Source organism: Hemitrygon akajei, chromosome 6 (genome assembly GCF_048418815.1).
Source record: "Hemitrygon akajei chromosome 6, sHemAka1.3, whole genome shotgun sequence".
Lineage (NCBI taxonomy): Eukaryota > Metazoa > Chordata > Chondrichthyes > Myliobatiformes > Dasyatidae > Hemitrygon > Hemitrygon akajei.
Window position 1 is genome coordinate 168,566,286 of NC_133129.1, and position 20,848 is coordinate 168,587,133.

Here is a 20,848-nt window from a genome sequence, read left to right on the forward strand (position 1 = left end):
AACTGCAAGTTTTAAGACCTTGATGGGAGTTGTATACAGACCCCAAGAAGTAAGAATGTGGCCTACAAATTACAACAGGAACAAGAAAATGCATGCCAACAGGGACAAAGCTACAATAGTCATGGGGGACTTCAAAATGCAGGTAGATTGGGATAATCAGGTTGGTGTTGGATTCAGGAGGGGGAGTTCCTAGAATGCCAACAAGATGGCTTTCAAGAGCAGCTATAGTTGAGCCCATTGGACTGGATGTTGTGCACTGAACCAGAATTGATTAGAAACTTTAAGGTAAAAGAACCCTTGAGGGAAAATAATCATAATATAATCGAATTCACCCTGAAATTTGAGAAGGAGAAGCTAAAGTCAAATGTATAAGTGTTACAGTAGAGTAAAGGGAACTACAGAGGCATGAGAGAGGAGTTGGCTAGAATGGATTGGAAAAGAACACTGGCAGGGATGATGGCACAGCAGCAATGACTGGAATTTCCAAACCAACTTGGAAGGCACAGGATATATATGACCCATAAAGAAAGAAGTATTCTAAAGGAAAGGTGACACAAACATGGCTAACAAGAGAAGTCAAATCCAACATAAAAGCCAAAGAGAGGGCATGTAATACAGCAAAAATTAGTGGGTTATTGAAGGATTGGGAAGCTTTTAAAAACCAACAGAAGGTAACTAAAAAAGTCATTAAGGTAAAGATGGAATACAAAAGTAAGTAGTGATAATATTAAAGAGGATACCAAAAGTTTTTTCAGATATGTAAAGTGTAAAAGAGAGGCAAGAGTGGATATCTGACTGCTGGAAACCGATGCTGGAGAGGTAGTAATGGGGGAAAAATGAAAAGGCGGACAAACTGAACAAGTATTTTGCGTCAGTCTTCACTGTGGAAGACTCTGGTGGTATGGTGGCAGTTCCAGGTGTCGGGGTGATGTAGTGTGTGGAGTTACAATAACTAGAGGAACTGGGAATCTGTAAGGTTGAAGGTAGACAAGTCACCTGGACCAGATGGTGTACACCCCAGGGTTCTGAAAAAGTGGACAGAAGAGATCGTGCAGACATTAGTAATGATCTTTCAAGAATCACTAGATTTTGAAATGGTTCCTGGAAGACTGGAAACTTGCAAGTGACACTCCTCAAGAAGGGAAAGAAGCAGAAGGATGGAAACTATAGGCCAGTTAGTCTGACCTCAGTGGTTGGGAAGATGTTGGAGGTGATTATTAAAGACAAGGTCTCAGGGTACTTGGAGGCACATGATAAAACAGGCCGTAGTCAGCATTTTCCTCAAGGGAAAATCTTGCCTGACAAATCTACTGGATTTCTTTGCAGAAATAACAAGCGCAGGATAAACAAAAGGAGAATCGGTTGATGTTGTGTACTTGGATTTTCAGAAGGCCCTTGACAAGATGCCAATACTAGGCTGGTTAACTGTAGCATGGATAAAGCAGTGGCTGATTCACAGGAGGCAAAGAGTGGGGAAAAAAATGATTTTTATTTTGCTGGCTGGCCGCCGGTGACTAGTGTTGTACCATAGGGGTGTGCTGGGACCGATTCTTCTCACGTTATAAGTCAATGGTTTGGATGATGGAATTGATGGCTTTGTTGCTAAGTTTGCAGATGATATGAAGATAGGTGAAGGGGCAGGTAGTTTTGAGGAAGTAGAGAGGCTATAGTCAGACAAACAGATTAGGAGAATGGGCAAAGAAATGGAAGGTGGAACACAGTGTCGGGAAGTGTATGGTCATCCACTTTAGTACAAGAAATGAAAGGATTGACTATTTTCTAAATGCAGAGAAAATACTTGGGAGTCCTATTGCTAGATTACCTAAAGGCTAATTTGCAGGTTGAGTCTCTGGCAAGGAAGGCAATGGCAGCATTTATTTCAAGAGGACTAGAATATAAAAGCAAGGATGTAATGTTGAGTCTTTATAAAGCACTGGTGAGGCCTCATTTCAGGCCCATTTTCTTAGAAAGGATGTGCTGAAACCGGAGAAGGTTTAAAGGAGGTTCGTGAAGATGATTCTAAGATGTATGGCTTGTCATATGAAAAGTGTTTGATTGCTCTGGGCTTGTATTGACTAGAATTCAAAAAAAAATGAGGATTGACCTCTTTGAAATCTATTGAATGGTGAAAGGCCTTGATACAGTGGATACGCAGAGGATCTTTCCTATGCTGGAAGAGTCTAAGACCAGAGGGTACAGCCTCAGAATAGAGGGTTGTCCTTTTAGAACAAAGTTGAGGAATTTCTTAAGCCAGAGAGTGGTGAATCTGTGTAATTCTTTGCCACAGGCAGCCATTTTTATGTACTGTACATTTAAGGCAGAAGTTGATAGATTCTTGATTGATCAGGGCATGAAGAGATACAGGAATAAGGCAAAAGATTGGAGCAGAGTGGAAAATTGGATCAGCCATGATGAAATGGTGGAGCAGACTCAATGGGTCCAATGGCCTAATTCTGCTCCTATATCTTATGGTCTTATGAATCAGGTATACAAGTACTTGGATAGACAGGACTGATTAGGGATAATCAATATAGTTTATGTGTGCCAAGTTGTGTCTAACCAATCTTATAGTTTTGCAAGGAAGTTATCAGGAAAGTTGATAAAGGCAAGACAGTAGACATTGTGTACATGGACTTCAGCAGGGCCTTTGACAGGTCCCGCATGGGAGTTTGGTCAAGAAGGTTCAGTCACTTGGCATTGAAGATGAGGCAAGAAATTTGATTGGACATTGACTGCACAGAAGAAACCAGAGTGTGGTGTGCTACAGGGATCAGTGTTGGGTCTGTTGTTGGCTTTTTTATCAATGAACTGGATTGACAAATTTGCAGATGACCATAAGATTAGAGCTGTAGTGGACAGTGAGGAGGACTATCAAAGCTTGCAGTGGTATTTGGACCAGCTGGAAAAATAGGCTGAAAAAAAAAAGGCAGAAGGACCCCAATGCAGACGAGTGTGAGGTGTTATACTTTGGAAGGACCAACCAGGGTAGGTCTTACACAGTGAACAGTAAGGCATTGAGCGGTGCAGTAGAACCGAGGCATCTTGGAATTCAGATTCGTAATTTCTTAAAGGTGATGTCACAGGTAAATAGGGTCGTAAAGAAAGCTGTTGGCATGTTGGCCTTCATAAATCAATGCACTGAGTACAAGAGTGGGATGTTTAAATTGTGTAGGACATTGCTGAGATCTAATTTGGAGTGTTGGATTCAGTTTTGGTAAATAAGATTGAAAAAGTTTGGATAAAATCTCCAAGGATGATGCCAGGACTTGAGGACCTAAGTTATAGGGTAAGGTTGAATAGTTGGGACTTTATTCCCTAGAACATAGAGAAACAGGGGAGATCTGATAATAGGTAAACACAATTATGAGGGGTATAAATAGGGTAAGTGCAAGCTGGCTTTTTCCCACTGAGGTTGGGTGAGACAACTAGAGATCATGTGTGAAGGGTGAAATGTTTAAGGGGAACATCTTCACTCAGAAGATGGTGAGAATGCGTAATGAGGTACCATCGCAAGTGGTGGATGCTGGAGCAATTACATCAGAGCGTGAGAAATAGGAGCAGCAGTAGGCCATCCGGCCCGTCGAGCCTGCTCTGTCATTCAATAAGATCATGGCTGCCTTCTCCCCATAACCCTTAATTCCCCTAAAATGCAAAAATCTATCCTACCTTGTCTTAAATATATTTATGCAGGTAACCTTCACTGCTTCATTGGGCAGAGAATTCCACAGATTCACTACCCTCTGGAAAAAGCAGTTTCTCCTCACCTCCATCCTAATTCTACTCCCCCGAATCTTGAGGCTATGTCCCTTAGTTCTAGTCTCGCCTATCAGTGGAAACAATTTTCTTGCCTCTATCTTATTTATCCCTTTCATAATTTATATGTTTCTATGTCCTCTCATTCTTCTGAATTCCAACAAGTACTGTCCCAGGCGACTCAGTCTCTCCTCAGTCTAACCCCCTCATCTCTGGAATCAACCAGATGAACCTCCTCTGCACTGCCTCTAATGCCAGTATATCCTTCCTCAAGTATGAAGACCAGAATTGCACACAGTACTCCAGGTGCGGCCTCACCAGTACCCTGTACAGTTGCAGCATGACCTCCCTGCTCTTGAACTCAATCCCTCTAGCAATGAAGGCCAACATTCCATTTGCCTTCTTCATAGCCTGCTGCCCCTGCAAACCAACCTTTTGTGATTCATGCACAAGCACTCCCAAGTCCCTCTGCACACCAGCATGCTGAAATTTCTTTTACCATGTAAATAATAATCTGCCCTTTCATTTTTCCTTTCAAAGTGGATGACCTCACATTTACCAACATTGTACTCCATCTGCCCAACCCTTGCCCACTCACTTCACCTATCTATATCTCTCTGCAGACTCTCCGTATCTTCTGCACAATTTGCTTTTCCATTCAATTTAGTATCATCAGCAAACTTAAATACACTAGATTTGGTCCCCTCTTCCAGATCGTCAATGTATATAGTGAACAGTTGTGGGCCCAGCACCAACCCCTGCAGCACACCACTCACCACTGATTGCCATGTATCCCAATTCTCTGCTTCCTGTTAGTTAACCAATCCTCTATCCATGCTAATATATTTCAACATTGAAGAAAAATGTGGATAGGTACGTGGATGAGAGAGGTATGGAGGGCTACGGTCCAGATGCAGGCAAATGGGACTGGATAGATTAATGACTCAGCATAAACTATATGGGCCAAAGGACATGCTTCTGTGTTGCAGTATTCTATGACACTAGGACTTTGAGATTTTTTTTGAGGGGTGTGTGGCGCGGAAGACCAATTGTGGACAGATTTGAACACTAATGATAGTTTAATGCAAAGCTCTATTAGACCTCAAGCTAACACCCACTTGTGGTGAGCAGAGTTGCAAAGAAAAATATGCAGGGCAAAATGAATTACAAGCAAGAGCATCCTGATCGAGCTTCTCAGAGCAGGAAAGGCAAAAGGAAGTGAGTGAGTGAGTGTGTGTGCGTGTATATGTATGTATGTATGTATCAGTCATGCGTTCTGTTTCTATTGAAAATCCTCAAGACTGGTAGATGAGAAGTCCAGATTACTCTTGTGAGGCCATGGATGATCTTCCAAATGTCAATTTTAGGTCTCTTCGTTATGTTGAAATAATGGTTGAATTTCTACATATTATTTCTTGTATTTTAACTAGTTCTAAATTTGCACAACAGCAAATTTGTAAAAAGCTATGGTAACGAAATTCCAATGAGGAATAGATATTATAAACTAGCCATCAAGATCTACTCATAAAAAATATAAACAGAGATTAAACATAACAGGAGTCCAAAAATTTATGAAAGCCAAGAACATCTTGCACTACTTTATCAGCTACTGTGCTCCTCTAATCTTATCCGGTCTCAGTTTATCAAGCTGATCTCCATTCTTTTCATCTAGCTTCTGCACCCATAATGTTCTCAACCACATCAGCACCATGGAGTTCAATATGCTGACTCTGGGTAATGAAACTGCTTTAGCCTTCCTCTCAGAGACTACTCAATATTGATGACCTAGTGTTTTGATCTCTATCCCCACAAGTGAATTCTTTCTGGTGTACATTCTGTCAAAATGTGTCACAATTACAGGACAACTATTCAGTCATCCAGCACATTCACTGTTCAATGGAAAAGTTTAACAAATCCGCTCATCCTGATCAAGGACCTGGGCCTGAAACATCGACTGCTTTTTCCCCTCCACAGATGCTGCATGATCTGCCTCGTTCCTCCAGCATTACGAGTGTTTGCTCATTCTTTCCGTGCAGATGTAACCATCTTTTGGTTTCATGCTTGTTAATCAATTTTACACTGTACCATTGATAAATGTCTTTTTTATAAAACTGCAAACCGAGTCACACTCAGAACTCCCAAAGATGTCCTAACAAAGGTTCAGTTCAGACATGACATGGAATAATTTCCCCATCTGCTATTTCCAAAATAAACCCCGATGCACAACTTGCTTTTCATTTCCCAACAAACATAAAGAGGACTTATTAAACAGCATCTTACATTCTGTGATTTGCACATTTAAATCCAAGATCTCTTTGTTCTTCCACCGCTGCTGTCTGAAGCAGCATGTACGGTCTCCCCGTGACCTCGTGGGTTTCTTCCAGTTGCTCTCCCACATACTAGTTAGTAGCTTAGCTGGTCATTGTAAATTGTCCTCTGATTGGGCAAGGTTTGAAGAGGTGGGTTGCTAGGTGGTGCAGTTCATTGGGCCAGAAGGCCTGCTCCACACTGTATAGCCATATAGTTCAGATTATTTTCTTTATAACATGAGAATTTGTTGTGTGTGTTACCATTATTCAATGAAGAACTATTAAGAGTTTATTTACCTTGGGCTGAGTAGGGCAGGGCAAACAGAGTTGCCGATACCTCCTCCTCCCCAGCTCTGATATAGAATGTTGCATGTTCAGCAGCGGGCTGCAACATGAGGACCACACCAGCACTTGAGCTTGTATAAGATGCATCTACAGCAAAGAACTGAGGCATACCAGAAAATAAGTCCATTTCCTTTAAACACTTCACAGAAATGCTAAAATTGCAAGTCTGCTCAAAAGTGACTCATATTTAAATGGGATTGGAATTACCTAAGGTTAACTACCACCTAATCACATTCAAATTTCCATCAAGTCCTAAGATACAGGACAGAGTTAAGCCATTCTACCCATCAAGTCTGCTCCACCTTTCAATCCTGCCTGACTTTTTTCTTCAACCGCATTCTCTTGCCTTCTCCCTGCAACATTTAAGCAATTGAGAAACTATCAATCTCTGCCATAAATACACCCAAAGACTTGGCCTCCACAAACATCTGTGGCATCAAATTTAAGAGTCATCACCCTCCAACTGAAAAGATTTTCCATCTTGGCTTTAAAGAGACACCCCTTTATTCGCAGACTGTGCCCTTAGATCCCAGACTCTCCTAATGGAAACATCTTTTCCACATCCACTTACCTCAGGGACTTCAGTGTTTGATGGGTTTCAAACCCCTTGTTCTTTTGAACTCTAACATGATTCCAGGCCATCAAATAATCCTCATATTTTAAACCTATTATTCCCAGGATCATTTTTATGAATACATTCTGGACCCTCCCCAAAGCCTGTACATCTTCCCTTCAATGCAGGGTCCAAAAATTAGGTGTTTGGATTCAGAATCGGCTTGCTCATAGAAGGCAGGGTAGTGCTCAATGGGACTTCTTCTGGCTGAAGATCCATGACAAGTGGTGTTCTGTAGGGATCCATACTTGGACTTTGCTGTTTGACATATTTATCTATTCCCCACTCTGGCCTCTTACTACTTCTCCTCACCTGCTATCACCTCCCCCGAAACACCTCCTTAATTCCCTTTCTCCCATGATGCCCATCAACTTGATGGAGATGAAGGAATCTGATAGGGATTTGTTTAGTTGGGCATTTGATTGCTAATTTAATTAGTTTTGCAAAATAGAGTGGGCCGAAATGCCTGTTTCCTTTACACCTCCAATTTCTGTAGTATATCCCATTTAGAAAACAGTTTACATTGTTATACTTCCTATCAAAGTTTATAATGCCAAACTTCCATCTGTCACTGCTTTGCCCACTGTCCAAACCCATCCAAGTCCTTCAGCAAATTCCATTCCTCTCCAACAGTACCTGTCACTCCACCTAACTTTGTATCTTCTGTAAACTTGGACACAATGCAATTAGCTTTATCCAGATCATGCATCTATATACTGAAAAACTGCAGTCCCAACATTGACACCTGTGGAATTCCACTAGTCACCGGTGTCCATCCTGAAAAGGATCCCTTTATCCGCATTCTCTGCTTTCTACCAGTCAAATCTTCTATGTATACAAGTGCCTTGCCTCTAACACCATGGGTCTTTATTCTTTAGCAGCCTCATGTGTGGCACCTACTACAAAATTTCTTTATGATTTAGGACAGGGGTTCCCAACCCTTTTTATGACAGGGATCCTTATTACCTGAGGGGCCTATGGACCCCAGGTTGGGAGCCACTGATACAGGTGGTTCCTGTTATTCGAATGTTCACTTTACGACAGCTCGCTGTTACAAAAGACCAACATTAGTACCTGTTTTCGCTAACCAAAGAGGATTTTCGCTTTTACAAAAAAAAAAGACGCCCACTTTATATGTGTGTTTACCCCGAGAAAGACTACCATGACCGTGAAACCTTGTGCGGGCACTCGTGTGCGCATGCGTGTACATGCCGATTCTTTTTTCTCCAAATTGATTTTGGCTTCCTGATTCTGATAAGTGAAACTACACTGTATATACAATATTTCTACTTTATACAGGCTGTGTACTTTTCATATCATTCCTGCTTTTACTATCTGTTCGTGTTATTATAGGTTTTTTGTGCTATTTGGTATGATTTGGTAGGTTATTTTTTGGGTCTGGGAACGCTCAAAAATTTTTCCCATATTAATTAATGGTAATTGCTTCTTCGCTTTACGACATTTCAGCTTATAGAAACATAGAAAATAGTTGCAGGAGTAGGCCATTCGGCCCTTCGAGCCTGCACTGCCATTCAGTATGATCATGGCTGATCATCCAACTCAGAACGCTGTACCTGCTTTCTCTCCATATCCCCTGATCCCTTTAACCACAAGGGCCATATCTAACTTCCTCTTAAATATAGCCAATGAACACGCCTCAACTGTTTCCTGTGGCAGAGAATTCCACAGATTCACCACTCTCTGTGTGAAGAAGTTTTTCCTCATCTCGGTCCTAAAAGGCTTCCCCTTTATCCTTAAACTGTGACCCCTCGTTCTGGACTTCCCCAACATCGGAAACAATCTTCCTGCATCTAGCCTGTCCAATCCTATGAACCGTTTCATAGGAACTCTCTACCTTTGGATAGCGGGAGAAACCTGGATAGGAGATCATTCAGCCTATCAACTCAACACTAAATGAAAAGTTGTTAATGTGAAATGTTAACTTGCTCTCTCCACATTTCTGTCCACCCTGCTGAGCAATTCCAGCAACCAAAACCTGTCTCTAGCAAATGAAGTTGAACAACAATCACAAAAACCTAGTTACAATGGCAATGCAATTAAGTACAAGAGGGAATAACAAGTAACATTTTTTTTTGTGTACATGTGGTTTTGGCCCTATCAAAATAGTATAAACTTCATACTCTTTTTCTTAAATATAAAGCTGGTAAAGTCTCCTTATTTGCAATTTACAAATTCAAAGATTACATAATTTTTTTTATTTATTACATTGATTCATCCTGAGCAAAACATTTTCAAACTGTTTTAGAAAATTCCACTCATCATTTTAATAGTGCTTTGCATTATCAGGTGGCTATTGTGTATAAAGTCACAGTAAGTAAAATTAACATTTTTCTAAATTACTTATTGCAAAAATAAGCACTCGTTAGTTTTCTTGAAGACTCAGTGATTATTGGACACAAGATCAAGGCTATTAACGACTATTTCACAAACATTATCAGTTTTTTTTGAGGAGATAAGTGCTTTGCAGACACCTTTTAAATGCTACACAGCAGAACACAAGTTTTGGTTACATTTAGAGCAACTACAAGATAACACAAATCAGAAGGGAGCGCATAATTTGGTGCTTTGTGCCATTCCTGATTATTCACATAGGTTTGAGGTAAAAAGAGACAGATGAAGAAGCAGATTTAAAAATGCTTACCTCAGCCTTTCAACTTACCCTAGAGAGCGAGACTGTCACATTCTGCATGTGCGAGTACACTTGGGCAACCACAGAGGCAGCTTGGTGACTAATGTTTGTAATGACAACTCGCTTACTCTCATGAGGCCTCAAAAGGACAGAAACAGGCATCAAAAGAGAGATTCTGATGTGACCTACCGTAAGAGAATGAGAAGCAAAAACATAATTAAATCATTTACGTGCAACAGTTTCTCAAGACCTACATACCTCAGGCACAAGTACAAGTCTAAAGATCATAATAACATTAAAGACCTATCCTATCGCCCGGATGCAGTCTGTTCAATCTCCTGTCATCTGGTAGAAGATACAGAAACATCTTTTTTTTTAAAAAATCAACAAAATATACTTTATTCAAAAATAAAATTATGTACAATAAACCAAAGACTCTCAATCCTTTACAGCTGTTTCCACCATATTCTATACATTTCCATACTTTTTGCCACTCACTTGGCACTCTGTCGTGTCATCTTTACACATCATTAACAGGTATACTCCCCGCCACCCGACCCCTCCCACTCCCGCGGGATAAGAACCCTAAACCGGGCCCTTGCGGTGGCTGCACCAAGTTTCAATGCGTCCTTCAGCACGTACTCCTGCAGCCGAGAATGTGCCAGTCGGCAGCATTCTCCCACGGACATCTCCACGTACTAGTAGATCAGCAAGTTTCGGGCCGACCAAAGAGTTGATGATCTGCCAGCAGCACCGGATATTGGTTTCCGTGTGCGTCCCCAGGAACAGCCCGTAGATCAGAGTCCATCCTCCTCCACACCTTCTCCGCAAACTCACAGTGTGCAAAGAGGCGGGTCACCGACTCCTCCTCACTGCAGTCCTCCCGTGGGCAGCGGGGTGTGGAGACGACGCTCCGGGCATACAGGAGGGATCTGACTGGGAGGGCCCCTCTCACTGCCAGCCAGGCAAGGTCTAGGTGCCTGTTGGTGAGGCATTTTGCCAGATGAACTGGAATGACTGCTCCGGGAACCACCCCACTGTGTCCATCACGTCCTTCTCCTGCAGTGCCTGCAGGACATTACGTGCTGACTACTGACTGATGGCCCTGTGGTCAAAGGTGTTGACCTGGAAGAACTTTTCTACGGTGGACAGGTATGGCGGTAACAACCAGCTGACTGGGGCATTGCGCAGGAGTGGGGCCAGACCCATCCTTCGTAGCAGGGTGACAGGTAGAACCTGGGCACATAGTGGTACTTGGTGCCCACATACCTGGGATCCATACACAACCTGATGCAGCCACATACGAAGCTGGCCATCAGAGTGAGGGCAACATTAGGAACGTTTTTGCCCCAATTGTCCAGGGACTTGTGCATGGTGGCCCATCTGTCCCGCTCCACCTTGGATCCCCAGATGAATCTGAAGACGGCTCAGGTGATTTCCGAGCTGTAGGAGCGGGGGACAGGCCACACCTGCGCCAAGTACAGCAGCCCTGAGAGCTTCTCACACCTGATGAACAAGTTCTTGCCCGTTATCGAAAGGGAGTGCCCTCCCCACAGTCCCAGTTTCTGTTTCACCTTGGCAGTACGCTCCTGCCAGTTCTTATTGTACGCCTCCGCCCCTCCGAACCAGATCCCCAACACCTTCATGTGATCAGACCTGGCAAAGGGGCCACTGGATTGGTCGGGCCAGTTGTCAAAGAGCATGGCTTCGCTCTTTGTGCGGTTGACCCCGGCCCCCGATGCCTGCTCCAACTGTTCGCAGATGCTGATCAGCCTGCGAACTGACCTCAGATCAGAGAAGAAGATGGTGATGTCGTCCATGTACAGGGAGGTTTTGATTTGGGTCCCTCCACTGCCTGGCAGCGTCACCCCTCTTATGCCCTCATCCCTCCTGATGGCTTCGGCAAAGGGTTCTATGCAGCACACGAACAAGACAGGGGAGAGAGGGCAGCCCTGCCTGACTCCAGACCTGATGGGGAAGCTGTCTGTTTCCCACCCGTTGATCTGGACTGCGCTACAGATGTCCATGTAGAGCAGTTCGGATCCAATTCCAGATTCCCTCCCCAAATCCCATTTTGGAGAGTACATCCACCATGTACGTGTGCGATATCTTGTCAAAGGCTTTCTCCTGGTCCAAGCTGACCAGGCAGGCGTCCACCCCCCTGTCCTGCACGTAGGCGATGGTGTCCCTCAGCAGCGCGAGGCTGTCTGAGATCTTCCTGCCCGGTACAACACAGGTTTGGTCTGGATGGATCACCTGCTCCAGTGCAGACTTGAACCTGTTGGCGATAGCCCTGGACAGGATCGTGTAGTCCACATTCAGGAGTGAGATGGGCCTCCAATTTCTAATGTCCTCCCTTTCCCCTTCCTGCTTGTAGATGAAGGTGATGATGCCCTTCCTCGGATTCTGACATGCTGCCAGCCAGAAGCGTAGCGTTGTACACTTCCGGCAGGTCCGGGCCCATTCGGTTCCACAGCGCCGAATACAACTCAACCCGGGAGCGGGCTGAGCCGTCTGGTCGTGTCCAGGTGGCTCGCGGCTGTCCTCCACCTGTGGGGGCGCCAAAGGCATCGTGCAGCTTGGCCGTCTTTACCGTTTCCATCAGGAGTCTGGAGGTCCTGCCCAGCCTGCCGTTGGCTGAGTCAAGACAGTAAGACTGGTAAACAGCTTCTTCCCAAGGGCTGTTGTGCAGATAAATAATGCTACTCCCTGGCTTGCCAAAGGCCCTTAAGTGTTGAGGATGATTGAAGTAACTTGTTGCATGTAAATATAGGAATTTTTTTAAAATTAAGCTGTACCACATGCATTGTTAATATCTATTTTGCACAGACTGGAGTAGCCATGAAAAATGACAAAAAAAGTTATATTCTATTATTAGACAGGAGACCACCAATTTACCCACTGAGCCTGTGGCAACATTTTGCAAACTAGTTAATTCCATTCTCTGATCATTTCCCCACAACCAGAAATTCAATTTGCTCCAAGGATTTATGCAGGTCCAATTGGAAAGTAGTAAAACAGATTCACAACTCAGTTACGCTTGTATTGTTTACAACTGGGTATACCGTATGTTAGGGCCAATTTCTACAAGAACAGAAAGCAGCAAATGGTAACCTTTAATCTGTAAACATAACCATGTGTTCTTTCTTTAAACACTTAGCACAAGTTGCTTAAAATATGGGGAAATATTACTTAAGCTATGCATTTAAAATAAAACTTCATTATAAGCAAAAAAAAAATGCCTCAACAAGCACAGGCTGTTATTTCACTTCTTGTTAAAGTTTGACATCAAATTGCAGAACCGCGATAAATATCTCATACAGTAAATAAATCTAGATCTCAAAACAAATGCAGTTAGCGGGGAAAGAAAGGAAGATTGGAATTAATGATACTAACAGTTACTTACTTACCTCAAGTAGACAGGCTGACCACGACTACTACTTTATCAATTCCTGTCAGTTATCTTATGGACACATACACTTGTAACTAGCATTACTTCATGCACATGCAACCAGTCCATGTATAGAACAACACACACAAAATGCTGGAGGAACTCAGCAGGTCAGGCAGCATCTACGGAAGAGTATAAATAATTGACGTTTTTGGCTGAGACCCTTCTTCAGGATTGTATATAAGCTATACAGTCTATGTATAAAAGCTAATCTTATATTTAAGCTGTTAATTACATTCTTGACACTATATCAGATCAGAAGTAACACTCATTTCATTATCCTTTACACTTGTGTGCTGACAAATGACAATAAACTATCTTATATCTTACAGAACAATACAGTTTTGCAAGGCAATACTTATCCAACTAGATTTTAATTCTAGTAGTGTCAAATAAAGATTACTGCAGTCTATGGAAGCGAAGTAGATCCACATCTCCATAATGAATCAGATTTCTGTTAAGCATCATCTGCTTCACTTTCATTGCTGCCTGACCTGTTGGAGTTTTCCCCTATCATTTTCTGACTTTATTTCACCTTTCAGGTATCTGGATATTTTTCCACTTATGTAAGGAGGTGGTGTTTGCTATTAATAAAATTGTACACTGTGTGACAAGTGACTAACATTATAAAATACAATAACTACATGGAACTTAGAAAAATAGAGGACTATGCACTAGGGAAATTCTAGGCAGTTTCTAGAGTAGGTTACATGGTCGGCACAACATTGTGGGCCGAAGGGCCTGTAATGTGCTGTAAATTTCTATGTTCTAAATACAAGATAGCCAAATTTTAACTTTAGTCTCTGAAAACAGATGGCATCATAAAAGGATAGAGAGAAAAATCACTAACTGATAAAAATAATTAAATGATTAGTGTTGCTGCAGGATTTTATGGATAAAAAATTCGGATAATTTTATGTGCCTAACAAAAACTGCAGCCCTGTACTTCCATTACAAGCAAAGCAAAAGCAGTCACCCTACATTGACATCATTACGTCAGACACCACGTCATAACAACAACTCAATGACTGTGTTTCTGAATTATGTAGAACAGTTTCTATTATGAACAATATGTATCATCTGTCACACCCTACATTACCCTACACATCTCCCCCTCTACCCCAGAATTCAACAAAACCAGCATCGTAAGTCTGACTGGAGGTCGTACGAGCTGCCCGTCTTGGGTGCTATGTGCCTTGGTTGGAGTAACAGCAGGTTCCTCTGCCTCGTCCAGGGCTGTGCTGACTTGCACACAGTCATGTCATGATGCAGGAGGTATGGTAGTAAAATCATCGGGATCATCGGGACTTTGTTGGGATGGTTTAAGGCAATCTAAATTTCCTATCTTCAATACAAGTCTTTTCACCCCATTCAAAAACCTGGAATGGGCCATTGTAAGGAGGCTTAAGAGGGTGTTCAAGTGCATCACAGCAGACAAAAACAAACGGGGTAGAACATAGGTCAACTGGAACCCTGGAGTGCTGTACGCTACGATGGGAGGTAGGAATAGGGGTGAAGGAATTTGAATTTACTGAGGAGGGCTGTACGATGCTGAGCACCGACCAGGTGGTTGTGGTGTCAGGAATAAAATCATCTGGCACACATGATGGCTGCCTTTACACCAACTCAGCTGGGGAGGACTGCTGGCCCTTTTTTGGAGCTGTTCTGAGCCCCAGCAGGACCCAAGGGTGATGATCGTGCTAACAGTCATCTGTCATGGAGGCTCTCAGAACAGCCTATAAGGATTGGTGAAACCACCTGCATAGGCCATTGGACTGAAGATGATACCCTGTGGTGTGATGGAATATAACGCCAAGGTTCTGGACCACTGTGGTCCAGAGGTCTGATGTGAACTGGGGACCATGGTCAGAAGAAATATCAGATGGGGTGCCAAACCAAGCAACCCAGGAATTGAGCCACGTCCGCAGCTGTCATTGGCGCCAGAAGGACAACCTCTGGCCAGTGGTACGGTCAACCATGGTAAGGAGATGCGTCAAATCGCCAGGGGTGTGGGGAAGAGGACGAACCAGGTCCTCTTTGACATAGTCAAACTGTTGCTCAGGGACCTCGAATGGTGTCCAAATGTAACACTTAATTTCCTAAGGCCATGCTGCACAAACTTTAAAGCACCAGTTTCTGTGAAGCCTTTCCACCCGGATGCAAGAGGCCGTGAATGGAGTTAAAAACAGTAAGCCTCCAGTTTGCAGGCTTGGGACATGGGACAAGGGCGGGCAGTTGAGACATTGCACAGGAGAAAACTCCTACATCCCTGAACTTGACATCAGCCAACCACAGGCCCATGACTGCAGGCCCTTTAAGTCTGGACCCCTGGGTCAATAACACACACAAAATTTGAAGGAACTCAGCAGGCCAGGCAGCATCTACGGAAAGGGGTACAGTTGATGTTGCAGACCGAAACCCTTTGGCAGGACCAGCTTGGTTGGCCACCACAGTCAACCCTGATGTGTATGGCAGACATGGCATTATTTTTCCCTTTGATATGCTGTATGTAGGTCATGAATTCCAAAACGTAGACCCTGTGGCGTTGCTGCTGTGCAGACCAAGGTTCTGACCCTTTGGCTACTGCATAGGAGTGTTTTTGTGATCAATGAATGCGGTAGAATGCTGACTCTCCAGTAGGAAACAAAAATGGAGGACAGCCAGATGGAGACCAAGATGCTTGCTCACAGTCAAACGTGCTGTACTTCCTCTTGAGTTGGGACGGGACAGCTGAAGGGTTGCCAAGCTACCAGCTGAAGGCGGTAAGTAACTGCCACATGCCTACAACAGAGCACCCACAGCACAGTCTGAGGTGTCAGTAGTGATGGCTACGGGTGCCCAGTACAGCTCCATGTTTTGGTCCTGACTACTGACCACTCAAGCATATAATTAAGGTCAGTGAGTTCAGCAGCTCGCAGAATGAAACAGTGACAGAAGTTCACCATACCTAGAAAGTTTTGCAAGGTTTTGGTAATGCCGGGCATTGGAAAGTATATAATAGTGGCGACTTTCGACAGCACGGTTGGCACACCTTCTGTGCAGCAACCACCATTGGCTTAGAGACCAGGTGGAGAGATGAAGAAGGGCTATTCAACCTGTGTACAATGCCAGCCATTTCCACGTTAGTCAGTAAATTCAGTCTTCGTGCTGTCCAGCTTTTCTGAGTCCAGTCTGCACGCACGGGTGTGGACTGGTAAGCCAGTTGTGGAAATGTGGTGCTAGACTTCATGCTTTGTGACTGTAGTGGAAAATGTGGGCTTGGTGAGGTTTGGAATTTGCCCGGCAGGCAAGTGAATTCACATGGGGGGGTGCACGCGCTAGGGAGTGCCATTGTGGAGAAACTTACTAGGGGTACAGAGTAACAACCCAAAGTCCTTTGCATCCACAAGCCGGCAATTCTTGAGATCTACTAACGGTCCTTTGGCACAGGAATCTGCGCTGAACAGAGGACTAGGAACTTTAGCCAAGCCAAAGTCCCATGCGTAGCGTCATCCACTGAAGCAGAGCATCACCTGCCGTGTCTCAAGTCCAGATCCTACTACCATTGACAGCCTCCAGTGAAGATCCATCACTCTCTACCACATTATCAATGTATGATGCCAGCAGCAAACTCATCTGAGTGCCAAGGGTGTCCGTAATGAACAATAGATGATGCCGGCAGCTGGAACCCTCAGTGTTCACAGACCTCCAACGTCCCAAAACACTGGCACTGTCAAAGTCTCACAGCAGTCAGCACTGCTTGGCATTTGTGCCGAAGCACGCACGGTAAAAATACAGGCACAGTGTTGTCGTGTTTGAAGCTGCAGGCGTAAGTGTGCTGGAGACTCTGCTGACGGGACTGACTGAGAGGGAAAGGAGGAGGAGTGATGCACTTCTGCCTGGTTGAGTGTAGATTATACCAGCCATTTTAGCAACCTCCCTATAGTCCCTCACAGGTATATTAGTGAGGGCTGTGTGAACTTGATCAGGCATTTGTTGTATAAAGAGTTCTTTAAAAATAAAACAAAGATGGTGGTTGCCCAGGAGAGATAGCACGTGGCCCATTAGTGCTAAAGGCCCAATATCACCCAGGCTGGGCAAGGAGAGCAACTGTTTGTCATGCTCAGATTTGGACAGTCCAACAGTCTGCAACAGACCAGTTTCCAGAGTGACACATTTATACTGTGCAGATGGGTCTTCTAGTAGACTCACCACTCTGCCTGCATGGAACTACTTAGCAATGCTACAACTTAGTAAAATTTGGTACTGCTCACAGTGATTTCTCAAAGCAAAAACCGGGCTTCCGTCTGTGCAAACCACGCAGTAATGTGCTGCCCCCAAAACTCTGGCAGCTTCAACACAACTTCATCAGTCGACAGATTTTTGAGTAACTCCAGAATCATCTGATCACATCGGGATCACCAATGTAGGATTTTGTGAATAAAACATGTGCCAAGTCTTTTTGTGCACTAACAAAAGCCACAGCCCTTTATTTTATTTACAAACAAACCAAAGGCAGTTGCCTTACACTGATGTCAATACATCAAACACTGTCTCAAAGTGAACAACAACTCAATGGTGATGTTTGTCAATTATGTGGAACAATTTCTATTATGAACGGTATGTGTCACCTGTCACCCATTACATTACCCTACAATACAAATCATTAACAAAAATTGTTAACTAAAATAAACCAGCTTAAAACTAAATCTTGCACATTCCCAACTGCAGGAAATGCCGTGCAATTCCTTCAAGAAACCAAATTCGTCATCACTTAGCTATGAGCTGATTGTTAATGTTGAGGGAAGAGATGGCATTGAGAATGCTGCACGTTACAAACATCAGTTAGAAAGGTTGCTGCTCTTCCTTTCCGTGCCTCGTGGTGCAACGGACAACAACTCTGCCATTTTTTTGGTATTTTTGTCTGGTGTTTTTTTTTACAAAATAGCTCAAATCAGCACAAATGGAAAGAGTACATGGAACTGGCTGGATTTGAATCCGGGACCATTTGCCTTAAAGTCCAGTGCTGATGCCACTACACCATCAGCTGGCTAAGTCAGAAAAGGTAGGGAAAGAGTATCATCGAATCCTGATTGCTACATAAGAAACTCAGGTATTTTGTATTTGAAAAATACAGCAATAACTCAACTCCTCAGGCGTACTAAGAACAAAATGGACTGAACTACACTGCAAGGAAATACCCCTGAAAATGCACTTAATTGTACTGAAGTGTGCACATCAACACAAAAAAACCAAACTCGGGTATGATTTTAATACTTGAGGCAAATTAATGTGGATTCAAGACATTCAGCCAGAAGCCAGGGGTTCCCAACCCTTTTTTATGACATGAACCAATATGATTAAGCGATAGATCCGTGGATCCGTTGGGAACCTCTGAGCTAGAGGGTCACCCATACTCACTTTGTCCTTGGTCTGTCCCAAGGACTGATATATAGCTCCCTTCAACTTTCATTTTCATCATGTCTCATGCTGGATCTTCTACATGGGCTCCTCCTGAATAAGGTGATCCTCAATTTCTAAATTTCTATCATCAATCTTAAATCCCTAACTGGCTTTGCTCCTCCAGCCTGGTAACTCTACAAGCCATCTACCATGCTCATCCTCAAAATTCAACTGCTTCATCACTGGCAAGAGATTTCTTCAGTGCCCTTTCCATCCAAGCTCTAAAATTACATCCATTAAACTTTTCAACCACGTCCTCCTTTGAAAACCTGCTTAAAAACGTGCCCCCCTTGCTTCTGGGCATGTGCACTGTTTCCTTTACTGCACGTGGCAACTTACGGTTGTAAAACACTGTGACACTGCCACATCCAAAGAAGATGCCTAAATGGAAATTATTATCGCTGAATGAATTGGTTGAAGGGTATTACATTCATATAACTGGATGCGACAGTGGAATTGACCATCTGCAGCTGTTGTTACAGGAACAATGGGCTTATGAATGGCACTTCTACAAGAATCAAGAGGTCATAGACTCAAGCAACACTCCCAAAATTTGAGCAGTCTAGTCCAACTCATCGAGTGCAGCTCTGTGGGGCTCTTAAAGTAAACTGGGACACTGGTACTATCAGTCTAAAAATCAGAACTTAAGTTGTAAGTGTTCAGCCCATTAGCTTCTAATTAAGGTTCAAAACCACTTCCAATTATAGTATTGTTGGCACTTCAGTTATGACTTTCAATCAACTAAATATTTTCTCAGTCCAACTAAATGACTAATGTTTAGAAACTAGCTTGTTATCCCCATGCAGCTGAGCAAAACAGATCAGTAATTAACTGGAAATGAGTGAACAGACTTCTGGGACACGAAGACAATACGGGTTGTGGTTTTACAGGCAGGTACATTTCATTAGGAATACTTCACAAATGAGCCTTAAGGTTGTAAAATCTGAAGTTTACATTTGGCAATTTACCTTTAAAATTCCTCGGCACTCGTTATGATAGGTGATCATGTGCTGTATTTATGTTAAAACATAGATTAGAATAACACAGGAACAAGCCCTCTCACCCACCATGTTGTGCTGAATTAATTATCTAGTAATTAAGGTACAGTACTGGTATTAGTTATTTGAGGCAGCACTCTACTTATTTAAAGCTGAGGTTGATAGGTTCTTGATTACCAAGGGTGCCAAAGGTTACGGGAAGAAGGCGAGAGAATGGGGGTTGAGGGGGATAATAAATTAGCCGTTGAATAGAGGACGGTTAAATGGGCCGAATGGCCTAATTCGGCTCCTGTATTTCAACACAGCTCGACCAATTTCACCACCACTGACAATACGAACATAAACACAACGGAAACAATCTGGTACTGCGAAAATGTCCTGTTCCATCACTTCAAAACTGGTCGCCTCGCATGCACCCCAATGTTTCACCCCAAATTAACAACACCTTCCTATTCCAAAGATATTAAATAAAAGTCAAGTAAGTAGAAGTTCAAAACTCATGATGTTTAAAAAATATGTTTGCAACCCGTCTATATTAATTTACTGGTGTTAAAGTTTACATGGCATGCATTAACTTTGGCATTGAATTTAAACTGCCCACAGCTCATTATCAGCCAAAGCGGAAGAGCGTCCTAGAAATGACTCCAATCCTCCGAGGTGTGGTCAACAATACGCTCACCTGTAACCGCAGCCCGGTCCAGATTCCGGGCATCCGCTGCCAGAAGCCCATCGCAGCGATTCAGGAGAAACAGGGGCACCGTCAGCGCGAACCAGGCAACAACACAAGCCTTCCTCATCGTCCACTGCCCGGCTGCCCGCCTGTCAATCAAGCGTCCGGCGACACCTTCCATTGGCCAGCACTCCCACCCCCACCGACGTCACATCCTGACGTCTGCACGCCTGTTCTATTTTCACAGATCACTTTGGCAACTGGCGCTTGAATATTTTTGCATCATTGCTATTGGTGACTTTATTATTACATTTTTAAAAAATTAAAAAATATTAATGCCTACAGAAATTATTTCTAGCTTATTGCAATGACAGTTAACAAATGAAGTCAATCTTAATACTCGTATTCTTTATAGTTTGTGATCGGTTGTTCTAACCTCGCCACTTATTTTTTTCATTTGGAACAGGGAAATTCGTTTCTATTGCTTGGATTGGGTTGCAGATGAGCTATCTCCAGAACTAACTTATAATCAAACGAGAAAGTGCTGGTCAGACAATAAACGCAATTAATGTTTCGGATCGATGACCTTTCCAAGTGTGTTTCCAGTAGCCAACGGC

General features: G+C 43.3%; 1 protein-coding gene across 1 annotated transcript in view; it reads right to left on the bottom strand.

Moving 5' to 3' along the window:
- The window catches only part of LOC140729681 (transmembrane 7 superfamily member 3-like), a 58,323-nt gene extending 37,896 nt beyond the window's left edge, over positions 1-20,427 (bottom strand). The window contains exons 1-3 of the mRNA XM_073049733.1: positions 20,241-20,427; positions 9,701-9,855; positions 6,360-6,507 (exon numbers count right to left, since the gene is read on the bottom strand). Coding sequence (XP_072905834.1) covers positions 6,360-6,507; positions 9,701-9,855; positions 20,241-20,412 — 475 coding nt within the window. The 5' untranslated portion in view covers positions 20,413-20,427. The remainder of the gene's footprint in view (positions 1-6,359; positions 6,508-9,700; positions 9,856-20,240) is intronic.
- Between the last annotated feature and the right edge of the window lie 421 nt (positions 20,428-20,848).